Source organism: Arachis duranensis, chromosome 5, assembly GCF_000817695.3.
Source record: "Arachis duranensis cultivar V14167 chromosome 5, aradu.V14167.gnm2.J7QH, whole genome shotgun sequence".
NCBI classification, from domain to species: domain Eukaryota; kingdom Viridiplantae; phylum Streptophyta; class Magnoliopsida; order Fabales; family Fabaceae; genus Arachis; species Arachis duranensis.
Genome location: NC_029776.3, coordinates 28252499 through 28275839, shown reverse-complemented (window position 1 = coordinate 28275839; position 23341 = coordinate 28252499). Strand labels below are relative to the sequence as shown.

The window sequence follows — 23341 nt, the reverse complement described above, 5'->3', positions numbered from 1 at the left end:
AGCACGAAGCTCTAATGAAATTTTAGGAAGACTTCAGGTAACAAATTTTCATTATGTTGAAGCTCTCTCATTTTAAATTTAATGTTCTTGATATATTTCGAAATAACTATTTATCATGGATATAGATGTTAAAATCCATTTTGATTTAATGGATCTTGAAGATACCATTAAGGCTGAAAATAATACATCCCAGAAGAATTAAGCCAAAGCTATGATTTTCCTTCATCGTCATCTTGACGTATGATTGAAAAATGAATATCCACCTTAAAAGATCCTGCAGATCTGTGGAAAGACCTCGAAGAAAGGTACAATCATCAAAAGACGGTGATGCTTCCTCAAGCCCGATATGTTAGAGAAAAATTTTTTGGACCTTCCATGTCTTGAATATGCTCCTGCAGCAGCAGTATCAAGAAAAATAATTTAAAAATATTCTGAGTTAATTTCTTGCTTTATTGTTGCTGAACGCAACAATGAGTTGCTCTTAAGAAATCATGAAGCACACCCAGCTGGCGCCGCCCCATTTCCTAAAGTAAATGTGGCAAATTATAACCCCAGAAGAGGTAAATGGCAAGGCTATGGTAGCAAGAAAAATTATGGAAGGAAAATGAATTATGTTCACAAGAAAGGATCTCACCAGAAGTGGGATAAAGAAAGAAATAATGGGCAAAGTATATCAATTGAGGATAGATGCTTCCGTTGTGGTGGAAAGGGCCATTGGTCACGTACCTATCGTACCCCAAGGCACCTAGTTGATCTTTATCAAGTATCCTTGAAAAGGGATGACAAAGAAAAGGAAACAAATTTTGTTTCAAATGATGAAAATTCCACCACTCATTATGATGTATCTAATTTCTTTAAGGATTCTGAATGAGATATTGGCTATTTGATCAATGATGGAATAATTTAATATGTGTTTGTTAAGCATTCATGTGAATAATTTTTACTGTGCATGTACTTTTGCTCATTTTATTATTATTATTATTTTTGAAGAAAAATGGCAAGGACATATTCTGAAGATATTTGCCTTGTGGATAGTGCAAGTTCGCACACTATTCTTAAAAGTACTATATATTTTACCCATCTTGTGCCAAAAGAAGAGTATGTTAATACTATTATTAGCTCAGGCAATGTGATAGAAGGCTCCAGAAGAGCTATAATTTTGTTTCCTGGAGGAACAAAATTTATAATAAATAATGCACTATTATCTACCAAGTCTCTAAGGAACTTGTTGAGTTTCAAAGATATTTGCCGAAATGGATATCATATTGAGACAATGAATGAGGGAAATCATGAGTATTTATGTATTACAACTCATGATTCAAATAAGAAAGTTATATTAGAAAAATTACCCTCACTTTTATCTGGATTGTATTATACCAAGATTAGTGCAATTGAATCACATGCCATTGTAAACCAGAAGTTTACTAGCCCAAATGAATTCATAACTTGGCATGATAGATTGGGTCATCCGGGAACAACCATGATGAGAAAAATTATTGAAAACTCTCATGGACATTCACTAAAGAACCAGAAGATTCTTAAATCTAGTGAATTTTGTTGTGCTGCATGTTCTCAAGGGAAGTTAATTTTAAGGCCATCACCAGTAAAGATTGGATTTGAGTCCCCTGAATTCCTAGAAAGGATTCAAGGTGATATATGTGGACCTATTCATCCACCATGTGGATCTTTTAGATATTTTATGGTCCTAATAGACGCATCTTCGAGATGGTTACATGAGTGCTTATTATCTTCTCGCAACCTGGCGTTTGCGAGATTACTGGCTCAAATTATTTGATTAAAAGCACAATTTCCAGAAAATCCAATCAAAGCAATTCATCTTGATAATGCTGGTGAATTTACTTCCCAAGCATTTGATGCTTATTGTATGGCTAATGGAATAGTGTTGAACATCCAGTAGCTTATGTTCACACACAAAATGGGTTAGCAGAATCACTTATTAAATACCTCCAATTGATTGCTAGACCCTTACTTATGAGAACAAATCTCCCAACTTCGGTTTGGGGGCATGCTATTTTACATGCTACAGCACTTATTCGTTTGAGGCCAACGAGTTACCATCGGTTCTCTCCTATGCAATTAGCTTTTGGCCAGCAGCCAAATGTCTCCCATTTATGAATATTTGGGTGTGCGATATATGTTCCCATTGCACCACCTAATCGTATCAAAATGGGACCCTAAAGAAAATTGGGGATATATGTTGGATATGATTCTCCCTCTATAGTGAGGTATCTTGAGATACAAACGGGAGATGTATTTAAAGCCCGGTTTGCGAATTATCATTTTGATGAATCAAAATTTCATTCTTGATGCATTTAGATCCTCGATTAGAGTAATGTGAACTAGAAGTTCAAAAGATTATACATTTGCAAAGAATAGCAAATGAATTGCCTGATGCATTTTTCGATACAAGGAGGATAACCAAATCTTATATACCAGCGGAAAATGCCCCAATTCGAATTGATGTCCCAGTAGGACAAATAGCCACTAAAGCAAATACACGCTGGAAGCGTGGCAGGCCTGTCGGTTCCAAAGATAAAAATCCTCGAAAGAGAAAAGAGGTAAATATTCCTGTTGAAAAAGACATAGTAAAGACACCTACAGTTGTCCAAAATTTTGATATAACGCCAGAAGACGTTCAGGTACCTAAAAATTGTGAAAATGATGAGATCTCGATAATTATGTCTTTACAGGAGAGAAATGGGACCGAAATAAGACAATTGTCAATGAAATATTTGCATGTAATATGGCATTGAATATCATGCATGAAAGTAAGGATCTTGAGCCAAGATCAGTCGAAGAATGTCGACAAAGGAATGATTGGCCAAAATGGAAAGAAGCCATGAAGGCTGAATTAGACTCACTTGCAAAATGTGAAGTCTTCGGACCTGTAGTCTGTACACCAGAAGATGTAAAACCTGTTGGATACCGGTGGGTATTTGTGAGAAAATGAAATGAGAAAAATGAAGTTGTGCGCTATAAAGCCCGACTTGTGGCACAAGGTTTTTCACAAAGGCCCGGTATAGATTATGAAGAAATGTATTCCCCTGTAGTGGATGCGATAACATTGCGTTATTTGGTCAGTTTATGTGCATATCATAAACTGCATATGCATTTAATGGATGTGGTAACAGCTTACTTATACGGCTTGTTAGATCGTGATATCTATATGAAAGTCCCTGAAGGACTAAAAATATCTAAACCATCCAATGAATATTCGTAAGGGATATACTCAGTTAAATTGCAAAGATCTTTATATGGTTTAAAGCAATCTGGACGAATGTGGTATAATCGTTTTACTGAGTATCTGGCCAAAAACGAATTCAAAAATGATGATATTTGTCCATGTGTTTTCATAAAGAAATCCGCATCTGGATTCATTATAATTGCTGTGTATGTTGATGATTTAAATATCATTGAGACTCCTGAAGAGATTCCAACAATTATAAAAACTCTGAAAGAAGAGTTTGAGATGAAAGATCTTGGAAGGACTAAATTTTGTCTCGGCCTGCAGATCGAGCATACAAAAAATGGGATCTTTATTTATCAAGCGACATACACAGAGAAGATCTTGAAAAGATTTTATATGGATAAGTCACATCCATTAAGTGCCCCAATGATCGTAAGATCTTTGGATGTGGAGAAGGATCAATTCCGTCCTAAAGAAGAGAATGAAGATATCCTTGATCCTGAAGTACCATATCTTAGTGCCATTGGAGCGCTAATGTATCTTGCTAATAATACACGACCCGATATATCATTTGCTGTGAACTTATTAGCAAGGTATAGTTCCTCTCCAACCAGAAGACATTGGAGTGGAATCAAATAAATCTTTCGATATCTTCATGGAACGGTTGATATGGGATTGTTCTATCCTTATGGATCCAAGTCACAACTAATTGGCTATGCAGATGCTGGATACTTGTCTGATCCACATAAAGGGAGATCTCAAACAGGATACCTATTCACATATGGTGGTACAGCTATATCATGGAGGTCCACGAAACAGACGATAGCAGCAACCTCCTCTAATCATGCTGAAATACTTGTGATACATGAAGCAAGTCGCGAGTGTTTTTGGCTAAGGAGTTTGATCCAATATATCATGTCATCATGTGGACTGATTGATCATAAAATAGCTCCAACTGTCCTGTTTGAAGATAATACAGCATGCATTGCTCAACTTAAAGGTGGATACTTCAAAGGTGATAGAACAAAGCATATTTCTCCCAAATTCTTCTTCACTCATGATCTTCAAAATCAAGGGACAATTGATGTCCAACAAATCCGCTCATGTGACAATCTGGCAGATTTATTTACAAAGTCAATTCCAAAATCCTCCTTTGAAAGATTGATACATGAAATTGGGATGCGCCGATTTTGAGACATTAAATGATGTCGACAAGAGGGGAAGACTGTACTCTTTTTTCCTTGGTCAGGTTTTTTCCCATTGGGTTTTCTTAACAAGGTTTTTAATGAGGCAGTTCCCATCACAAAGGATATTGTACTCTTTTTCCTTCACTAAAGTTTTTTTCCCATTGGGTTTTCTTTAGTAAGGTTTTAACGAGGCAATAATCCTAAATGGTCATCCAAGGGGGAGTGTTGTGATAAGATCAAATGAGGTGGATGACCATCATTTAATATGGGCGGCTCACATTCTCAAGAGAGATGAGTTTAATGAGAGTTTAATGAGAGTTGAATATACTACCTCTTGTATGCCTATAAATACATGTACTGAGGCAAAAGGAATACACACAAAAAGCAATAAATAATTCTCTCTCTCTTTTATGTTGCAATACTTTTTTCCCTCTCTTTATATTTTATATTTGTTACTTCTTCCTTATTTATTTATTTAGTTATTTTATAACATATATGATGATTCTTCTCTAAATAGAATGTTCTTTGATAGTTCTTTTAAGAGTTTGTAATATAATTATTACAACAAAAAATAAATGCTAATATATTTTGTTATTAAACAAAAAATGAGTACAAAATATTAAGAAAAAATACAATCATTCAAATGCTTCTAAGTTCCAAAATAGCCACCAAACAGAGATCTTGGAGATAGTTAAAGATTATAAAATCAGGAAAGAAAAGAAAGAAAAAACCACAAGAAAGACAACAAAAGAAAATTCCAAAGTGTTGATTATATCTAAATTTTGAAGTTTGATTTGGAATGTATTTGATTATAACAAACTTGAACTTTTATTTGCATTGTCGAGTTTGATTATTACTTTAGGCTCGCTTGATTATAACCAAATTTTGTAATATGATTTTGAACATATTTTATTATAATTTAATTATAGTATGAGTTTCTTGAGTTTAATTATTATTTTGTGTATGTTTAATTATAATCAGACTATATCATGAGGTTAAACTTTAATTTGTATTCTTAAGTTTGATTATTACTTTCAGCACTTTTGATTATAATTAAATTTTGTAATATGATTTACAACATATTTAATTATGATATTTAAAATTTCAAAAATTAAATGTTTAAAATTTTATACTTATTCACTCAAGAAAATCACTTCAAGCGAGGTGAGGTACATGACAAATCAAAGACAACAACATCAATTTAAAAATACATAAATCCTAACAAAACTCACAATAAACTTAAAAATAGATAACTAATGATACTTTCTCATTACTCTACAGATGCAATTCATTTAGCCTCGTGCCTGCATATATTTTCCCCTCTATACCAGACCGAAGTTCCCACTTTACTGTACCTATTTTGACAGCAACAATTACCTCGTCTCGTACTACGTACCTCTTTTCTTATATATGAATTCTCCAAGAATCAATACAACACATGATAGAATGCATCACTTCTCTATTTTGAAGTTCTTATTATTGAATATTAAGTTGCTTCTAAGTCTAACCTTCCAGATGCATCATATGACAGCAAAAAATATTTGTATCCATACTTGCTTAACTTTCTCCATTCATGATTCAAAACATATCATCTGGCCACATCCATGTTGTATTTCAATATTCAAGAATGCTTTCCATAAAATTATAATAATCAAACACTTAATTTTAAAAAAAAAATGTGTTTTGATGTTAAAAATAATAAAAATTAGAAAACAACAAAATAATCAATATAATCGACAATCAAGCAAACAAGCATGAGGATGATGATCATAAATGCAATTTGAGATTAACGAAATGGCTGCCAATTCATATAAAAGATGAACTCCACTCTCTCCTTTTCAAATATACAAGTGGTACAAAATAGAAGTGCATAGCATAACACAACACAGAGTCACATATTAACCTCAATTTGATTTTGTAGAAAGAAATTAGCTCTCACTATCACTATTACCACCTCAAACTAAAAAATTAATTGACGCGCATACAAGATTAGCATCAAGTAATAAATAAGAGGGGAATTGGAATGCACAACATAATTATTACATGAGCAATGCTAGGGGCCAGTAATTTTGGTGTTTTATAACCATCAATTGGCCATCAATAGTATTTTTAATAGTGTGAAATTACATCTAATGGTTAGTGTAAGACCCAAAACCTTTGAAAAGTCTTATTATGATCAAGTCTCAAATCATATAGTTATTTATAGCCTTAATTTCAGAATTATTTTATTAAAGATAATTAAGGCAAGTTTTGATTTATTGGATTTGAGATAAGTTATGATTATTATCCAATTTTATAATTATTGGATTATTTTCTATATTTAAAGTATAAGGTTGATAGTTATGAAATAATAAGGATTTTATATGATTTGGATTAGATAAGTAATATTTTAAGTATTATTACTGCTATTTTGGAAAATGAAGAAATTAAGTATATTATTTCTAATTTTTAGATTTGGGCATTTTATTGAAAATAATTTGTGAAATTGATGAGCAAATAGCATTTTCTATGTACAAATAGTGTTGGATTTAATTTGGGTTTCAATTACTATATTATTCCCAATCTTATTTGAAATTACTAAAATGCCCCTAACCCTAATTTTTGAAAATGAAACTTTAATCCTAAAACCCTAACCCAGTGATCCGGTTCCCTTCTCACCCAACCCAGCAGCAGCAACACAAATGTTTCCCCTTTTTTCTCAAACCAATACGCAGCAACAGTAGCAGATCAGAGGAGTGGGGAAGAGAGGAGGGGCGATGATGGCTGGGGCCTCACTGCCGCCGCCGTCCAACTCAACGCCGCCGCACCCTACCCGTTTCCCTTCCTCCCCTCATTCACGCGACACATAGCAGCAACAGCTGCCAAACGAAGCAAAGAAAGAAAGAGGGAACGGAGTGTGGCAGGGAGAAGAAGGAAAGGAGGAGACGCGTCAGAGCCGCGGGGCCTCACCGCCATCGTCGCGTTGTGTCGCTGCGTTCCACGCCTTGCCGCCACCATTGTACACCGAAGGGGGAAAGAGAAAGAGACATGGAGTCAGCGTCGCGCAGAGAAGGATTCGCCGCCAACTCCGTCGTCCTCACTGCTTTGCCACCGTGGAGCTCGCAATCTTGGAGGGAGCACAGCGCCGCCGTGAGTCGTGACCAGAAGAGAGCGAAAGACCAAGAGAGGGGTGTGGAGTCGGTGACGCACAGGGAGGCACTCGCCGCTGCCGTCGCGCGCCGTCGTGTGCTGTCGCTGCTGTTTGAGCAGTCATCATCCCCTCCATTCTACTGCTCTGGTCTGCCGCCGTCACTGCTGGAGATCCGCTCGATCTGATCTGAAGGAAAGAAAGAGGTTCAGGCCGCCACTGCTACTTGCGCTGTGAGCTGCTGCACCGCCACTGTTGGGGGGTCTGCCATCGGTTCGATCTGAGGGAGAGGAGATGCGATCGGAGGAGCAGGCATGGGGTTATCACCGCTGCTGCCAGCTCCTGGGTGCCGTCCAAGTTGCCACTCCGGCCACCCAAAACCCCGCTGTCGTCACCGGAGAACTCTTCTGTTGATCCATCGGAGCTTCTAGTCACCGCCGGAGCTGTTGTCGGGCCTGTTCGAAATCGCAGCTGCTTCGTTTCGCTAGTTCAGTAAGTATTTATGTTTTAGAAAGCCTCACGTTAGTATTCTGTTGTGTTCGGTTAATGAATATGAGTTTTGATAACGTGGGGTCGAGTTCTGATTATTTATGTTGCGATTAGTGTTGCTATGGTTATTGCGAAAGTGGCTGGGAGCCGAGGTTTTGGTTGCCGTCAGTTCGGATTGAGGCGGAAAGGACTCTGTGAGGCGTTTGGGTTATGGAATTGCGTTTTGAGGTAGGGGCGCTTTCCAAAAACTATAGTTTGTTATTGGAATTATTATATATGGGTACTGATGCGAGGATGTGTATTTAGTGATTGTATTAGTCCTATGTATTGTTTGGTTGTTTTGTATGATTATGGGCGTTTGTTTGACTTGACTGTTGAGTGGCTTTCTGAAATGAAATGCTTTTGAAACTGATTCTTTTAAAGCTTTGAGATCGAGTTGAATCCGTTGGAAATTGATTTGAATTGAATGGATTTTCTTGAGAATGTGTAAAATAGAATACACTCTTGATTTCAGCCTGGCTGGCTTTAAATGATCTGGCTTTTGATAAATGATTGTTGTTGAACCTTTTCTTTAAAGCATTAGAAATGAGTTTATTCGGCTGATAATGATTTGATGTTGAAACGGTTTTCTTGAAATATGGAATTGAGATGACTGTTGGATTTTGGCTTGCCTTGGACTAATTTGGAAATTGGGCTGTTGAAAAAGGGTTGCGAAACGGTTTAGTTGGGACCCGAACCGGGTGGCAAAGTCCAAGTTTTAGGGGAGATGTTGTCAAAATTTCTATAAAATCTGAGTCCTTATTGAAAAGTTGTTTGGAAAGATGATGAGTTAAAGACTTCTACTATTTTATTTGAATTATCAAAAAAAGGATGATTCATGCTTTTGAAATGAACTATTAAAGAGGAAATTGTGATTTAGTCTTGCTTCTTAAGAAAAGCATTGTATCTCTTTTGGGAGAAAGTTATTTAGATGAAACTTATGTTTTAAAACTGTTTTAGGTGTGACAAGGGCTATGCCTTTGAATTTGACTTGAGGGTTTCAATTAGAGGAGTTTCAGTGACTTTGAAAGAACCCGAATGTCTATTGGCAAGTTTCATTTTGAAATGTTTTGAGAAAGGCTTTAAGTACTCTTTGAATTCTGAACTTTTGCAAGACTAAAATGATTTTGAACAGTTGAAACGCTTTAGAATTTGTCATGGGAGTTGAAGCTAGTTTTGCCTAAGTAAAGGAAACGGCTTTGAAAGAAGTAAAAGATTACGTGACTCGGTTTGGCTTAGATCCTATTTTATTACTCAAATCGGAAAGCCAATGTTTCAATGATTTTAAATGAATTTGGCGAAATGAGTTATGTTATTCTCCCCTAAAGACTTGGGACTCTACCGAGAAACTTTTGTTATAAAATCCCATTGTTGGATGGGTGATTTTGAATATCTCAAAGAGATCTTTAACTTGCCATGATTATGGGAGTTTTGGAAAGAGGGTGCCGAGAATGGCATTGTTTTTAAAAGGGGAATTTACCTTGAGTAAAAGTGGCTTATGAGCCTGAGATGATTTGAGAAATGAGATCCTTAAAGCTAAGGATGAAAAGAGTTGAAACTTGATTTCAAAGTGAAATGAATTGAGAAAATGATTTATGGCTTAAATGCCGATTTCATGAATTTGATGATTTCGAATGATGGAAGTGCTGTTTTATTATGGGCCGAAATGGCTATGTATGATTATGAATATTGACTGGTTCTGGATTGAACCGTGAGCCGGATGGCTGAGATGGATGTTGATCCATGGCTGAGAACGAATGCATATATGCTGAGATATTGATAATTGTGATTTTGCACTTCCACTATCGGAGATGAGGATTTCCCTGGGAGGAAGCAATGGCTAGCCACCACGTGCTCCAGATTGAGACTCGAAGCACTTTTGACCCTATGTCGTCAGGGTGGCCGGGCACTGTGAAATTTCCGGACGAGCTCACCCCTATAAATATTCACTAGTGAGGGTGATGGATATGGATCATGATTATGATCAAGCTTATATTGAGTATAACTCGAGTTGGGGAGACACGACAGAGGGACAGTCCAATGGTTAGCTACCAGGACTTGTCGGGTTGGCTCTATAACCGACAGATGATATCATCAGCCACTAGAGACAGGCATGCATCATATGCATCTATGTGACATTGTTTGGGTGTGCATATTATACTTGGTTTGCCTATGCGATTAATTGCTAATTGTTCTACTTGCAATAACTGTTTGTTTGTACTTGCATCTTCCTATTTGTGTTTGCCACTGGGACTCTATTGGAATGTGGTGATTTGGTTGATGGTTGGATTGTTTGGGCCTAGGGCCATGGTTGGATTGTTTGGGCCTAGGGCCGTGGTTGAATTGAGATGGGCCGATGGTTGGTTTCGGTTTTGTGTTTCTGATTTGGAAAGATATGAAAGGCTATTTTGATTCAACATGGTTAAACCTTTTTGAAAGGCTTTTGAGTTTTTGAGAATTGAACGGTTCCTCTTTTAGAAAAGATTTTCGACTTTACTTTTATTATAAACCGTTGTTTTTGAAAAGAGACATAAGACGGTTATTAATCACTAGTGCGGTTATCTTCACGTATCCTATTACAGTAATTCCCAAAAACCCTCTACTGAGAACCCTTTCGAGGATGATGTTCTCACCCCCTACATTTTTTCCCTTTCAGGACATGGGCGTAGAAGTTACGAAGAGTTTATTTAGTTATTGAAATGTTCTGTATTGATGTAAATTATTTATTGTACCCTCATCTTTATCTTGATATATTCTGTAAGAGGGATATGAATTGTATCGGATTATGCTTGTAATATTACTTATATATATGTATGTATATATATGGATGTATTCTTTATGAGTTTTTGTAAGTTGTATGGTATCTATGGATGTATGTTATCGGATGAAAGTATTTTTGGAGCGGTTTCACGGTTTAAAGTTTTAAACAGGCTCATATTTTTGTATTAAATAGTATAAGTGTCGTCGTAATGTTCGAGCTATCAGAGTCGCGCAGCCGAAAGCGTGAGCTTTGGTAGTTAGGATGTTACAGTTAGAGATCACTCACTTTTGTTTTGATGGTTAAGTACTGGCCAAAAAATACAAAAGTTGCTGACCCCTAGACTTTTCCTTATTATATATTAACAACTGAAATCACAGGACAATCTCAATTGCAGTCAAAGTTAAGGTTTGCAATGAAAGAATAAATATATCATTTTTACTTACAACTTCAACTTTAGAAGCAGATGACTTTAAATAGATTCTAATCACAACAACAAAACTTTTTTCAGTTTTAACTACAAACTACATAATAAAAAATCAAAACCCTAAAATATAAAGAATAAAAAATAAAAAAATATGAAATTAATGCATTGACAAGATAACAGAGCTTTATTATGACTAAAACAGAACTAAAAAAAAATAATCACATATCCTAAAATCAAATCAAGAATCATAAACTAATAACATATGAATAAAATAAAGCACAAAACTCATCATTTGGGCTTGTGAATTTCATTAAATTTTGAATTTAAATTTTGGATTGATTTCAATAAACAACAAATTTTCTAATTCTGATCAATAAAAATAGAATCAAAACCTTAAGACGAGAAGAACCAAAATAAATCGACATGCATTGGCAACTCATTTATTTGAGAAACTTACTTTCGATTAGAAGAGGCGAATGGAGCGCGCTAAGAAGAAGAGAAAAGCAGAGGAGAAGAGAAAAAAAGAGTGGAGCCCACCGAAAAGAGAAGAGAAGACCGTGATGAGAAGAAGAGATAAACAACGCTGAGAATAGGAGAGTAAATGATGCTATGCGGAGAAGAGAAGAAACTGAAGAGCAGTGACACAGAAAAGATTTTGGGTTGGTTGCGGAGAAGAGAACTCTTTTGTTTTGTCGCGTAGAGGTTTCTGGTTATTTTCTTTAACATTGTGTATGTATATAGTATTTTACCGTATTTATATACAGTGACTAAAAATAGTGACTGAAATTAATATACAAATAATATTTTTCGACTAATTGATATATAAATATTATTTTTTATTGATATTTGACTAACAATAATTTACATCCATATTTTTAAAAATTTACACACATAAAATATATAATTTATATTTATTTGTACATATATTAAAATTTATATATATGAGTTATATATTTTGTACTCACATTTATCAAAATTTACATATATATAAATCAATAAAATTTATTTATTGAAAATAATTTGATATTTATTCTGCCTATGGAACCTAAAATTGTTAAAAACTGGTGGCTCGCAAGATTTTTTGTGCCAAATATATTCCATTTAATTAATTTGGTTTTGAAAAGTCATTTCTCATATTAAATTATTAAATTATCAGCTAGGTGAAGTGTGACGAAATTTCCGAATTGATGAGGAAGACCCATGGCTGATGATGGCTGTGCGTGGAACCCTCATGGTCATCTTCCTCTAATCCTCTATAAATACTCTCTTGTTATCTCCAACAAGTGCTCAAAACATTACTCAAAGACTCTCATATATCCAAGAAATACAGTAATAGCTTTCGTCATCAATATGAAAGCATATCTTCTCTCCCTGTTACTCATCTTTGTCCTCTTCGACACCGTCCCAACACTCTCATCGGCAATAAATTTCAGACCATCTGACAAACTTATCTCCGATTTCAACAATAATAAAGGAAGGTTCGAGAAATTCCCATGGAAGATCGTTAACCATTTCAAGAATACAGATGAAAAGGGAAGATTAAAAGAACGAGAACTTCCTACCAATTTTACAGAAGTTCTTGAAAAGTGGCTCAAATTAAAGTCAGAGATCGAGAGTAGGTCAATTAGTGTGGAAATTGACGGCCTCAAGACGGTGAAAGAGTATTTGTCCAGATACGGATACATGCCGCGCTCCAAATCATTCACCAACGCCCTCGAACCCCGCACGGAATCAGCTATCAAGACCTACCAGAAGTTCTTCAATCTGAAAGCTAGTGGAATGTTAGACGAAGAAACTGTTGAACAGATGGCCCTGCTACGGTGCGGTGTGCCGGACGTGAATTTCACCTTCCACCTCTCCGAAACCCGTGGCTTGTCATGGCCTCTAGGCACGGGCTGGTTCCCTAAGCCCCGCAGGGAGCTCACCTACAGTTTTCCTCGAGCGAGCAAGTTCTCACCGAAGGCGATCAATGTGTTCAGAGATTCGTTCAAGCGGTGGTCGCTTGCCGTAGGGGTGGTCAATTTCACCGAGACGAAGGAGTACGATACGGCGGACATCAAGATTGCGACATTGCCTTCCGGCAGCAAACTATTTGGAGTGGAAATGGTGGGGGCCACAGTTATGGTAAAGCAGTCCTATTATCATAAGATTGTTAATGGCCGTCGTTCTTCTTCTGATCACCATTCTCGTGATGGTGGCGATGGTCTTGCTTATGGGATCCTGTTTTTTGATAACTCTAAATACTGGGCGTATCCCGCCGACAACTTGGCCAGCAAGCGGCTGTGGAAGTTCGGGGTGGTTGACTTGGAGACGGTGGTGATGCACCAGATTGGTCATCTCGTGGGGCTTCGCCACTCGTCTGACAAGGATTCCATCATGTATCCTTCCATTTTGCCTGACCAGCAAAGGAAGGTGCACCTTTCTAAGAATGATAAAGAGCAGATCCACAAAGTTTATTTCTCCAGCGGGCCCTAAGCTGGTTTGGTCCACTTTGCTACTTGTGTCTTTTTATATGGGTTTAACCCTAAATAAATGTTAAGTGAGTATTGGGTTAGATTATTATATATGTTTCAAATAAAACATATATTCGAAAAAAATAATATACCATGCTTTTATATATAGATAACATGCATGGCATAGCATTATTCTGTACCTAATAGTACTCTTTTTAAGTATCTATTAATTTCTATGTTGTGAGGAAATGTACTTCAATTCTCTATCTTTAGATGCTGTTTGGGTATTGCACCATGCCACCATGCATGGGTTACCTTATCAGCAGTGTACTTTGATTTGTCTTCTAGAATAAAATTGTATGGTCATCAAACTTTCTAGTGAAACTGTATCTCTCAAATAAAATATAAGTAGTTACTTTACTTGATCGATCATGCATGTTATTATTATCCAATAATTGTTGTCAGCATTTTCGGAGAAAATAAACGAGTGTGGTTTTATATATATCGGTGGATTTTTGTATGGTTATACTTGTAATAATTACAATAATCACTACAGGACAAGCGGTGTTTGGCGGCGGTTTAAGAGCCGAATTGCGGCGGTTTTGAACCGCCGCTAAACAGATTGCCAGCGGAACAACAATCGCAGTGCATAAGGGCGCGGGAGTTACATTTTGCGGCGGTTACCAGCAACCGCTGGCATAACCGCCGCAAATCAGCGGTTTTACGACGAGATCCTTAGTTGCGGTTTATAACCGCCGCAGTTTCAAGGATCGTATTTAATGAAATTGATTTGCAGCGGTTTTGAAACCGGCGCTATTTTGAGGTTTTGTTTTTTACATATTTTATTCGCGGCGGGTTAAAATCGCCGCTATTTCGCCTTTTTTTTGTATAATTTTATAAATCTGGCCCTTTTTTTTCTAAATTAATTTTAATTTAAAGGCTTTTTTTCTAAAATAATTTTAATTTAAAGGCTCTTAACGTAGCTTAATTTTTGTTATTTTTATATTTTATATATTTTTTCCATCTTTCTTAATTAATTAAAGAATATTAAACTTTTTTATTTATAAAATGCTGCACTATGGAAAAAAAAACTCATTAATATTTAACTACAAAGTAATTTAATATGTCTATTTTAATAATGCCAATAACGTATTTCAGTAGTCATTCAAAAAGGTAAAGTACTTGACTAATACTTAATGCCCCATATTTAACATAAACAAAACATGTACTGAAAATCTAAGTATCACATAAATCCTAATATCTATGTTCCTCCATGTCTGTCCAAAGAATTCATCCGTGCAGCGATGTCTGGAGGCAGCTCCCCACATTGCTGTTTGACCAGATAACTCAGCACACTCTCTATTTCCTGCCTCTTATTCTTCTCTGCTGCTAATTCATCCTCCATTGCTTTCCTCTTCAATTTTTCGGTCGTCACCTTCGCTTGTAGTTCACACAGCATCCTTTGGGTCTCTTCTACTTGAGCTCTATCTACCAGCGGCTGCAAACTCAGACGAAAGAGTTGACTTGGTGTCGGCCCGTGTCCCATCCCACGCACTCTACCCGGGTGCTCTTTGCCCAGAGCTTGGGCAAGGGAATCATTCTCTGACAATATTCTTGTAGATTCATCCAATTGCTCAATCTCAAAAATTTTTTCCTGCAGGCATAAACATAATTACACAATCACACCAGGCTAATAGCATACTCAAGACATTATCATTGCTAAACTCAACATGTTACAACATGTATGACTAAGTGTACTTACACCAATCCTCCGAGCTTCTTCATGTATATAGTTGCCATCAGATCTTTTGTGATTTAGAATCCATACTTCTCCCCTACCAACAGTCCTCCCTTGTAGTTGTGACTGTGAAAATAAATTTATCCCATGAATTTCACTTCTACAAATTTTTTCAATACTTCTAACATTGTTTACTCTATGAATAAATCAACACTAAAAGCCACTTATTCTCCATTACAAGTTTATATTACCTCTTCTTCCCTAGCCCTTGCCAAGCTTTTAGATCCGCCAGTGTGCGTGTAAAGTTGCTTCTTTCGATTCAGCGCGTTTTGTTTGCACTTCGCCTATTAAAAATCAACAGTAAGCTTGGCATGCAATGAAGTACTAAAACTTGCTAAGTATAGTATACATATATCCTACGTTGCAAGAGACTCAAAAAAATGGGGCATTAAGTATAGTAGTGTGGAATTTGAATAAATTGTACGTAATCTAAATTTAAGTATTGCTTTAACAAAAAGAATAGTTATACGGATGTAGTCCCTATTTACATATAAGAAGTTAACAATATTATTTTATTTCTAATATGCAAATGCCACCAATAACTCATACCACAACTAACGGAAAAAACATTTAGCAGCCCCTGTGAGATAGTCCAATAACAATCATATAGCATAAATTATAATAATAGGGGTACTCAAATTAAATTAATTGTCTTATATGATAACCTACACAAAATAAGGTTCTAATAAGGAAGAATGGTGTCTCAGCATCATGCATATATATATTATGATCTTAGTCAAACAGCCTGTGCTGGGAATTGATATATTAAAGTGAATTAATCATGTATATTAATCAACATGGTTCAAATTCAGCCCAATCGGAATAACAACTATTTATTTATACCAAATCATATCAACCAAACAAAAGGATTACATTTTTTGATTTCAAGGAAATTCATTTTTTAAAAAAGTATATGTATTAAATGAATGAGGTACCTTTGTTGCAGGATCATTACGATACTCAATGAACCACTTCCAATGCTCTCTAGGAATTCCCTCAGAGCGCTGCTCAAGATTCTGCTCAAGTGTCCTTTTTGGTTTGTAATGCGAGTCAAACAGCCTCCCCCTTGTGTCCTTCCAAGACTTCCCCATTTGTTTCAAAAAATGATTTCTTGATTAAACCACTTCTATCCTGGAAGTGGAACATCTCCTGCGACGACAATGTCCAGCTGTAAGTAATTGCAAGTTGAAGGATTTGATATGATTAAACAATGCCAAAAGTCATTACCTTTATACAATCGTCATAAACGCTGTCTTTGCCCCGCACCTTTGCCCAACTCTTTTCACATATAGGAAATTTGCTGTAATCAGAACCCAGCGCTCCTAGAATGCCACTCAACAGGCCAGCTCCATCTCCGACTGCCTGCAGTTCCTCGTTGAACCTCAGGATGATCTTGCTACCATTAAGAGATCGCTCCATAGCCTCTCTCACACTCATTTTAGCTTGCTTGATTACTCCTTCAGAATCTAACAATAAAGAAGAAAAAATGTAATTTATGTGCTCAATGTGCAACACATGTAAGGAGCATAACAAAATCATAAGCTGATCAATTAAAAAGATTTAAAGTTCAACACTTGTTACCAATGAGATCAACATCCCAAAACTCAGTAGTCTTTCGTCGTTTGCGCTTTGCAACATCAGAAGTAGCAAACATCCTGTCAATGTGTTCCTCAAACGAGTCTACCTCGTTCGCCTCCGGGTCAATGTCTTCATTGCACGGTTCCGTCACTCGTGAATCGTTAGCGGCCTGTGGCTCAGGTCTTGGTTCACTCCTGGGCGGACGAAAGGGTTGCAGAATAGCCGCTGCAGAGACACCAGAATTACTGGGGGGCGGAGGGATGAGCCAGTCATCGTCATTGGATGGTGAAGACACAGGAGGTGCAGCTGGAGGCTGCTGACATAGTGGCTCCACTCTTGTGCCTTTCTTGAAGCGAGCTTTCCTTGGCATCTTACAATCCTAGTAAAAACACATGTATCATGCCAAAAAAAAATTAATTCCTCATGAAATAATAGAATAATTAACCAACAAATAACATTACTCACATTTTAATTATGTAACAACATATTAAAAACCAATGTATATATGTACATATAGTGATTATATAAATAGAATCTATTTTTCCTATGACTGAACTACTAATTTAAACATGAATAAGCTAAATGCTAATGTATATAATAATCACCAGCATAATGCGGTCAACCATTTAGTGTAGCATCTTTTCCAACTACATGTAAATTAGAAGAATCTAATGAACTTTCATAGGGAAAGCTTTTAATGGACCAGGACACTAATAAAGCCATAGGATTTTCTATACAGAAATGATACCTTATATACAGAATTATTAATTACAGTACTATGATTAAAATTACCTGTTTTAATAATCCTATTTATCACAGGTGTATTAAATTCCAAATAGTTTTAATTAACGTACTATGATTAACATTAACATCCATTATTAATAATCATAACTAGAAAAAATTAAGAAACCATGGTTAAAATTAACATCCATCATTAATAATCCTAACAGAATTAATTAAGAAAATATGACTAAAGTTAATATTCCCTAATTTGCATGAACAATATCTACTCCATTAGATTAACCATTCTCGTTATCAATGTTCATATTCATGGCAGTTGTGCAAATCGCAATTTTTTTTAATCAAGAGAATATTTTTTTACTTAATATAATTAACTTAGAAATTAGAAGGAACTATCAGTGGCCATATTCTTTAACCCTCTTGAACAATTACATTGAAGATTATAACATGCAACCCCCCAAACGACTTATATTTCATCTGTGAATGTTCATACCCACATAGAATTCAAATTAAAGTTAAGTTAATTGAAAAAAAAAATAATTATGAGCATGAAAGAGCTGAAACTTGTTACCTGAACGAGCACTATGACCGAGTGGAAGAGGATGTGACTGACGAGGGCGAGGGAGGCAAGGACGCACCAACGACGCAAATGCTGCTCAGAAACAACCAAGGAAGGAGAGTGAAAACAAGGGTTCAGCTATGGAAGGATTGTGCGCGCAACAGGGGCTCATGTGAGGAAGTTTTGATTTTCATTTTTTTACCTTAACTGCTTCGAGGCTTAATGGTGGTGTGGGCCTTGAGTTAGTATAAACCCACTAGGCCACTTCTAATTCAGCCTATATTCATAATTATATAAACTCACTAATGGAAACCCCAAATAAAACACCACTAAATCACATTTTCATAATTGTAAAAAGATAATATATCAATGTTTAATTTTGGTCACTAATCCCAATATATAAAACAATAAGACTATAATGATATATATTCTACCAAAATATTTCAAATTAAAGACCAAAACAGATGCTACATACGAATATAATTTGCCTTATTATGTACTAGCGGTTCAACAGGACACTAACGTGCTTGTTCAGCCGCTTTTTATTATTTTAAAAAATTAATTTAATTTTTTTAATATATTATTCCTTCGTCAAATTTATTAAATTATTATTTTTTTATTTTATAATAACATGATCCTATTTATATCGTATTTTAGTATTGGTGTTAATATATTATTCACCCTTTAAATTTGTCAAATAAGTATTTTTCATCATTTCAAAATTAGCGTAGCCTTAGTTATATGATATTTTGTTAAAATTAAAATTGCTATAAAAGACTTTTAAATTTGGGATAAAATTAACATTTTTCAAAATACGTCCCAAATCTGTCTGAAGTTATTGCGCATATTCAGATGGAATACGGACGAATTATAGTTTTTGTCCAAAATGTGTTGCTAATCTGTATGAAAATTTTGGCGCTATCCAAAAAAAATTTGGCGCCAAAATTTGGGACAAAATTTAGACAAATTTAGGACAGAATATATTATTTCAATATCTCCACTAAAAATTGTTCAACATTTGTCTCAAATTTGTCCGAAATGAAAAAGTCATTCAGACGAAATAAATTTCGTTTGAAATTTTTGTCCGAAAAAGCCCTATTTCTAGTAGTGAATTAAGATATCAAGCATTCAAAAATTTTGTATTGAATAACTAAATAAAATTTTTTATAAGTTATTTAATTTTTTTAACATATAGAATAGTTAATTTTAAATTAATATAGGTATAATACTAAAATCATTATGTTATAGGTACCAAGAGTACATTAAAATAATATTATATGATAATTTAAAGGAAAAAATTATTCTTTGTATATTTATTTAAAAAAAATCATGTTTAAACTATTTTATTTTTATTCTATCAAAATACGCAACAATGATTTACATAAGAATTTAATGAAGTTGCTGTTTAAAATGGGTGAATTTATTTTTTATGTAAAGTAACTGACAGTATACAAGAGAATTTTTTTTAATAATAAACCTTTCTTCAGAATATAGACAATATTGAAATTTAAATTGATATTTCAATAAATATTGTTGTAGATTAAAATAAAGCACAGAAATATGGATAAAAACTAAAAAAAATAGATGCATATAGAAAAGGATAATGCTAAAATTCTATGTCATTGTGTATGAGAACAATGATTTCTTTTTATATTAATAACAAAAAATTTAAATTTGTTATCCGTTTTTTATTATTTATTTTATTTAACTATAGTTATTTAAATTAGACTTTACATTTATTGAGTTATGTTTTCTTCCAATAAAAAATATAATCATGAAGTTATTTTCATTTTTTTGCAACAGTACATTCATTATATCATTATTTTAATAAATAATGTAAATTTTAAAAAATTGAAAAAATATAATTTTATGTTGATTCTATTTAAGAGTGAATTATATGTACTCCTAAATGAAGTAATTACATAATTCTCTGGTGGGTTAATATAGAATTTACATGAGTACATGATTGAGGACGCAATCTTAGAATATAAAATTAAGGGTAAGATAGGAAAAAAGAAGTGGATACCAAACTCCTCTATCCGCATTATATATTGTTATAGATTATACTTTTTCAAATCTTCTAAACATATTTGGAGATATGGTGGGATGAAAACCTTTAACTTACGTATTAGTTTTATTTAATTGAATATTGACAGTGAATTCAAGAATTAAATACTGTATTTGTTGAAAATACAATTTTCACCACAAATTCTTCGAATAGCTAGCATCAAGTAGGCAATAAAAATTTAACCATAGTAAAAGTAATAAAAAGGTACCGAAAAAAATTGAATAGGTCAACTAAATATCTTTGTGTTTGAAATGAATCCATGTTGAATTCTGTGCAAAAACACAAAAACAACTAGACATAACAACGAAAACATTACTAGGATTCAACTAAGCTAATAATGAGTCATATTATTTGACAAAAACACCATGAGAAGAAATCAGGGTAGAGCTGGATCATTCTATCTGGTTCTCGTCTGGTGTTTTATTGAGGTCATAATTTCTCAAGGTAGCCTTGTCATCGATCCAAACCTCCTTGTCGGAACTGTTGCTGGGCACGAGTTCTTCTTCCAGTGAGTTTGAAACTATCTCCCCTAAATCTTCTGATTTCTCTTGAAGCTCCTCTTGAGATATTCCTGAAAGTTACATCGCAACAAAACAATTTGAATAACATTACTAAACTTTACAGAGAAAATGGTCTGGCTGTCATATTCTACAAGGTTTGTTAGACTTACGTTCCCAGATTTTTGTGAGTCCTTTTTGTATGAAATAGAATTTCTCTCGGGCCGCAATATCCAGTTCAACCAAGAGATTGTTCCCGCATCGAGCCTAAATCAGAACAAAAGAATCATCAGAACAATTGACCATTCCAATAAACTATGCAGACATTACATAGAGTAATCTGAAAGTGTTCATGGGGAGGGGATTTGTTGACTCAATTCAGCAAGATTTATCCCAAAATTTTATCTTTTAACCTAATAATATTTATTACGTTCTGCTTTTTCAAGAATACAGTAAAGATCGAGACAAGTAAAAAAAGATTTTGCTTAAAATATAGATGCTTTATGAAGAAGTTCATTCATAGCAATCACAGCACACAGCCGAAGATGATGATCCGCATCTGTCATAATAATGCAAAACCATTTAAGATTCTAAAAATTATACCGTTAATTAAACTAATACAGTTAAAAATTGAAAATTTTAAAACATTAACCAAAATTTAATAAAAAGTTGAAAACCCATATTACCTTTATAATCAAACCAGTAAATAGATTAGTATCATTAAGACGTTTGTCCTTAGTACTATTTAAAATCTGTTGACTTAGTAGTATTTGATAGTTATGTTATATTGTTGCGATCACCATTGAAATCGAATATAGAATCAGCTGTGGATCATTCTTGACCATGTTGGAAAAGTCCTCGTGCAATTAATTAATAACCAACAAGAAAAGAAAAAATCTCAAGTTTTTCTTCACCGTTTTTTTTTCTTAGAAAATAAAATTTTAAAAACTAAATAAAAATACTAAAAATAAGAAATCTACATAAAAATACTACCAATATTACATGAGTAACCTAGTACAAGTACATGTGTTATTATTCTCTATCTCTTGTGATTTCAACATTATATATAGTGATTACTATCTTTCAAAGAAAAAGGTTGATGCGTTTATTAGCATTAATCAATGACCCAAAAATAAGTTACATAAGACAAGTTTCAATCTCTAATACGATTTTGAGTGCTGCTTAGAATCTATTTGAGTGAACTTCTACAAAATAATAATTCTTTTAAGTGATTTTTAAAAAAAATTATATTTAAATAGCTCGTATAAAAATATTTTTTTATTTAACAATTATGTTGGATAGAATAACATAACAAAATTTGTTTGTTTATATATTATGTTAAAAAAATTTATGTAAAAAAATTAAAATAATAAATTATAACTTCTAAAAAAATATTTTTTTATTTTTTAGTATTTTTATTTTTACTATTGAATTTTATTAAACACAAGAAAACTATATATTTTATCAAAAAAAATTTTAATAACTTAAGGAGACCTAAATAAGTACTTATGGGAGTATGTATATTTAAAATAGAATGATAAGAAACTATATCTATATATTCAAACCAATAATTGTACCAGTTATCCTATCCCTAGCATGCAACTGTACTCTATATATATATATAGTTTGATTTTACTTTTTTTAAAATCAATAATATATATGTTAATATTCATTGAGACTTAATATCTTGCAAATTATTAAAGTGATGTCCAAAATAATAACAGTAACAATAACAATAATAACATTTAATAAGTTGATTTATACCTTGATCTCCTTCAGTATTTTATGGGAATGTCTAGCATTTGTAGTTGTTAAGAATTCGAAGCCAAATTTCTTTCGATACTTTGCTCCGAATTGACACAAATCCTACAACGTTCAGAATCGCATAAATCATCTGATAGTTGGCTTTGTCTTATGGTTATGGTTATAGAATCATTGATTGGTCAATCAGTTTGGATACGTACCGAAATTAGTTCAGTAGGCGCCCTACTAATAACTGTACCTATGTGCCTGTGTGCGGAGAATGCATCCAACCATGTTCTAATAGGCGATTTGTTGAACCATAAATCTCGAGCGAATGAAATTGCGTGCTCAAGTGAAGAGAACGGAGAGGCCTCTTGCATCGAGCGGACGAAAAAAAAGCTGCTGGCACACATAAAGAGGTCATTCTCTTCCAATTTTCCTGCTTAGTCCCAACACATAAAAGGGTGAGCGTGAGAACTCTAAGTATACAGGTCTTGCTATTTAAATCTCAATATACATACACTTAAAAAAGGCAAAATTAAATAAGATCAAAGTCGATCCAGACGACTGATTTTTATTATTATGCTATTTGCTTATAAATAAAATTTCAAGAGTATAATAAGGGGAAAGGTACAAGTGTGCAGGTCATATATTGGTAGCCAAATATAT

The 23341-nt window shown here is 34.2% G+C and overlaps 3 protein-coding genes and 1 long non-coding RNA gene across 4 annotated transcripts; 2 read left to right on the top strand and 2 right to left on the bottom strand.

Annotated features, from left to right (window-relative positions):
- Positions 1 to 7046: 7046 nt before the first annotated feature.
- On the top strand, positions 7047 to 10897 carry LOC110281065 (uncharacterized). Its single transcript, XR_002375506.2, has 3 exons — positions 7047 to 8014; positions 8126 to 8239; positions 10707 to 10897. It is a non-coding gene; the product is annotated as an uncharacterized LOC110281065 (long non-coding RNA).
- Positions 10898 to 12420: 1523 nt separating this feature from the next.
- LOC107488935 (metalloendoproteinase 1-like) lies at positions 12421 to 14108 on the top strand. Its single transcript, XM_016109720.3, has one exon. The coding sequence runs from the start codon at positions 12436 to 12438 to the stop codon at positions 13708 to 13710; it is 1275 nt and encodes a 424-aa protein (XP_015965206.2). The 5' UTR covers positions 12421 to 12435; the 3' UTR covers positions 13711 to 14108.
- An 841-nt stretch (positions 14109 to 14949) lies between these two features.
- LOC110281062 (uncharacterized) lies at positions 14950 to 16577 on the bottom strand. The gene is made up of 4 exons (XM_021142544.2): positions 16422 to 16577; positions 15678 to 15770; positions 15451 to 15552; positions 14950 to 15342 (listed from the first exon to the last, which is right to left on the bottom strand). The coding sequence occupies exons 1-4, from the start codon at positions 16575 to 16577 to the stop codon at positions 14950 to 14952; spliced, it is 744 nt and encodes a 247-aa protein (XP_020998203.1).
- A 4247-nt stretch (positions 16578 to 20824) lies between these two features.
- On the bottom strand, positions 20825 to 23052 carry LOC110281499 (uric acid degradation bifunctional protein TTL-like). The gene is made up of 5 exons (XM_021143795.1): positions 22894 to 23052; positions 22694 to 22795; positions 21616 to 21681; positions 21103 to 21196; positions 20825 to 21003 (listed from the first exon to the last, which is right to left on the bottom strand). The coding sequence occupies exons 1-5, from the start codon at positions 23050 to 23052 to the stop codon at positions 20825 to 20827; spliced, it is 600 nt and encodes a 199-aa protein (XP_020999454.1).
- Positions 23053 to 23341: the final 289 nt, after the last annotated feature.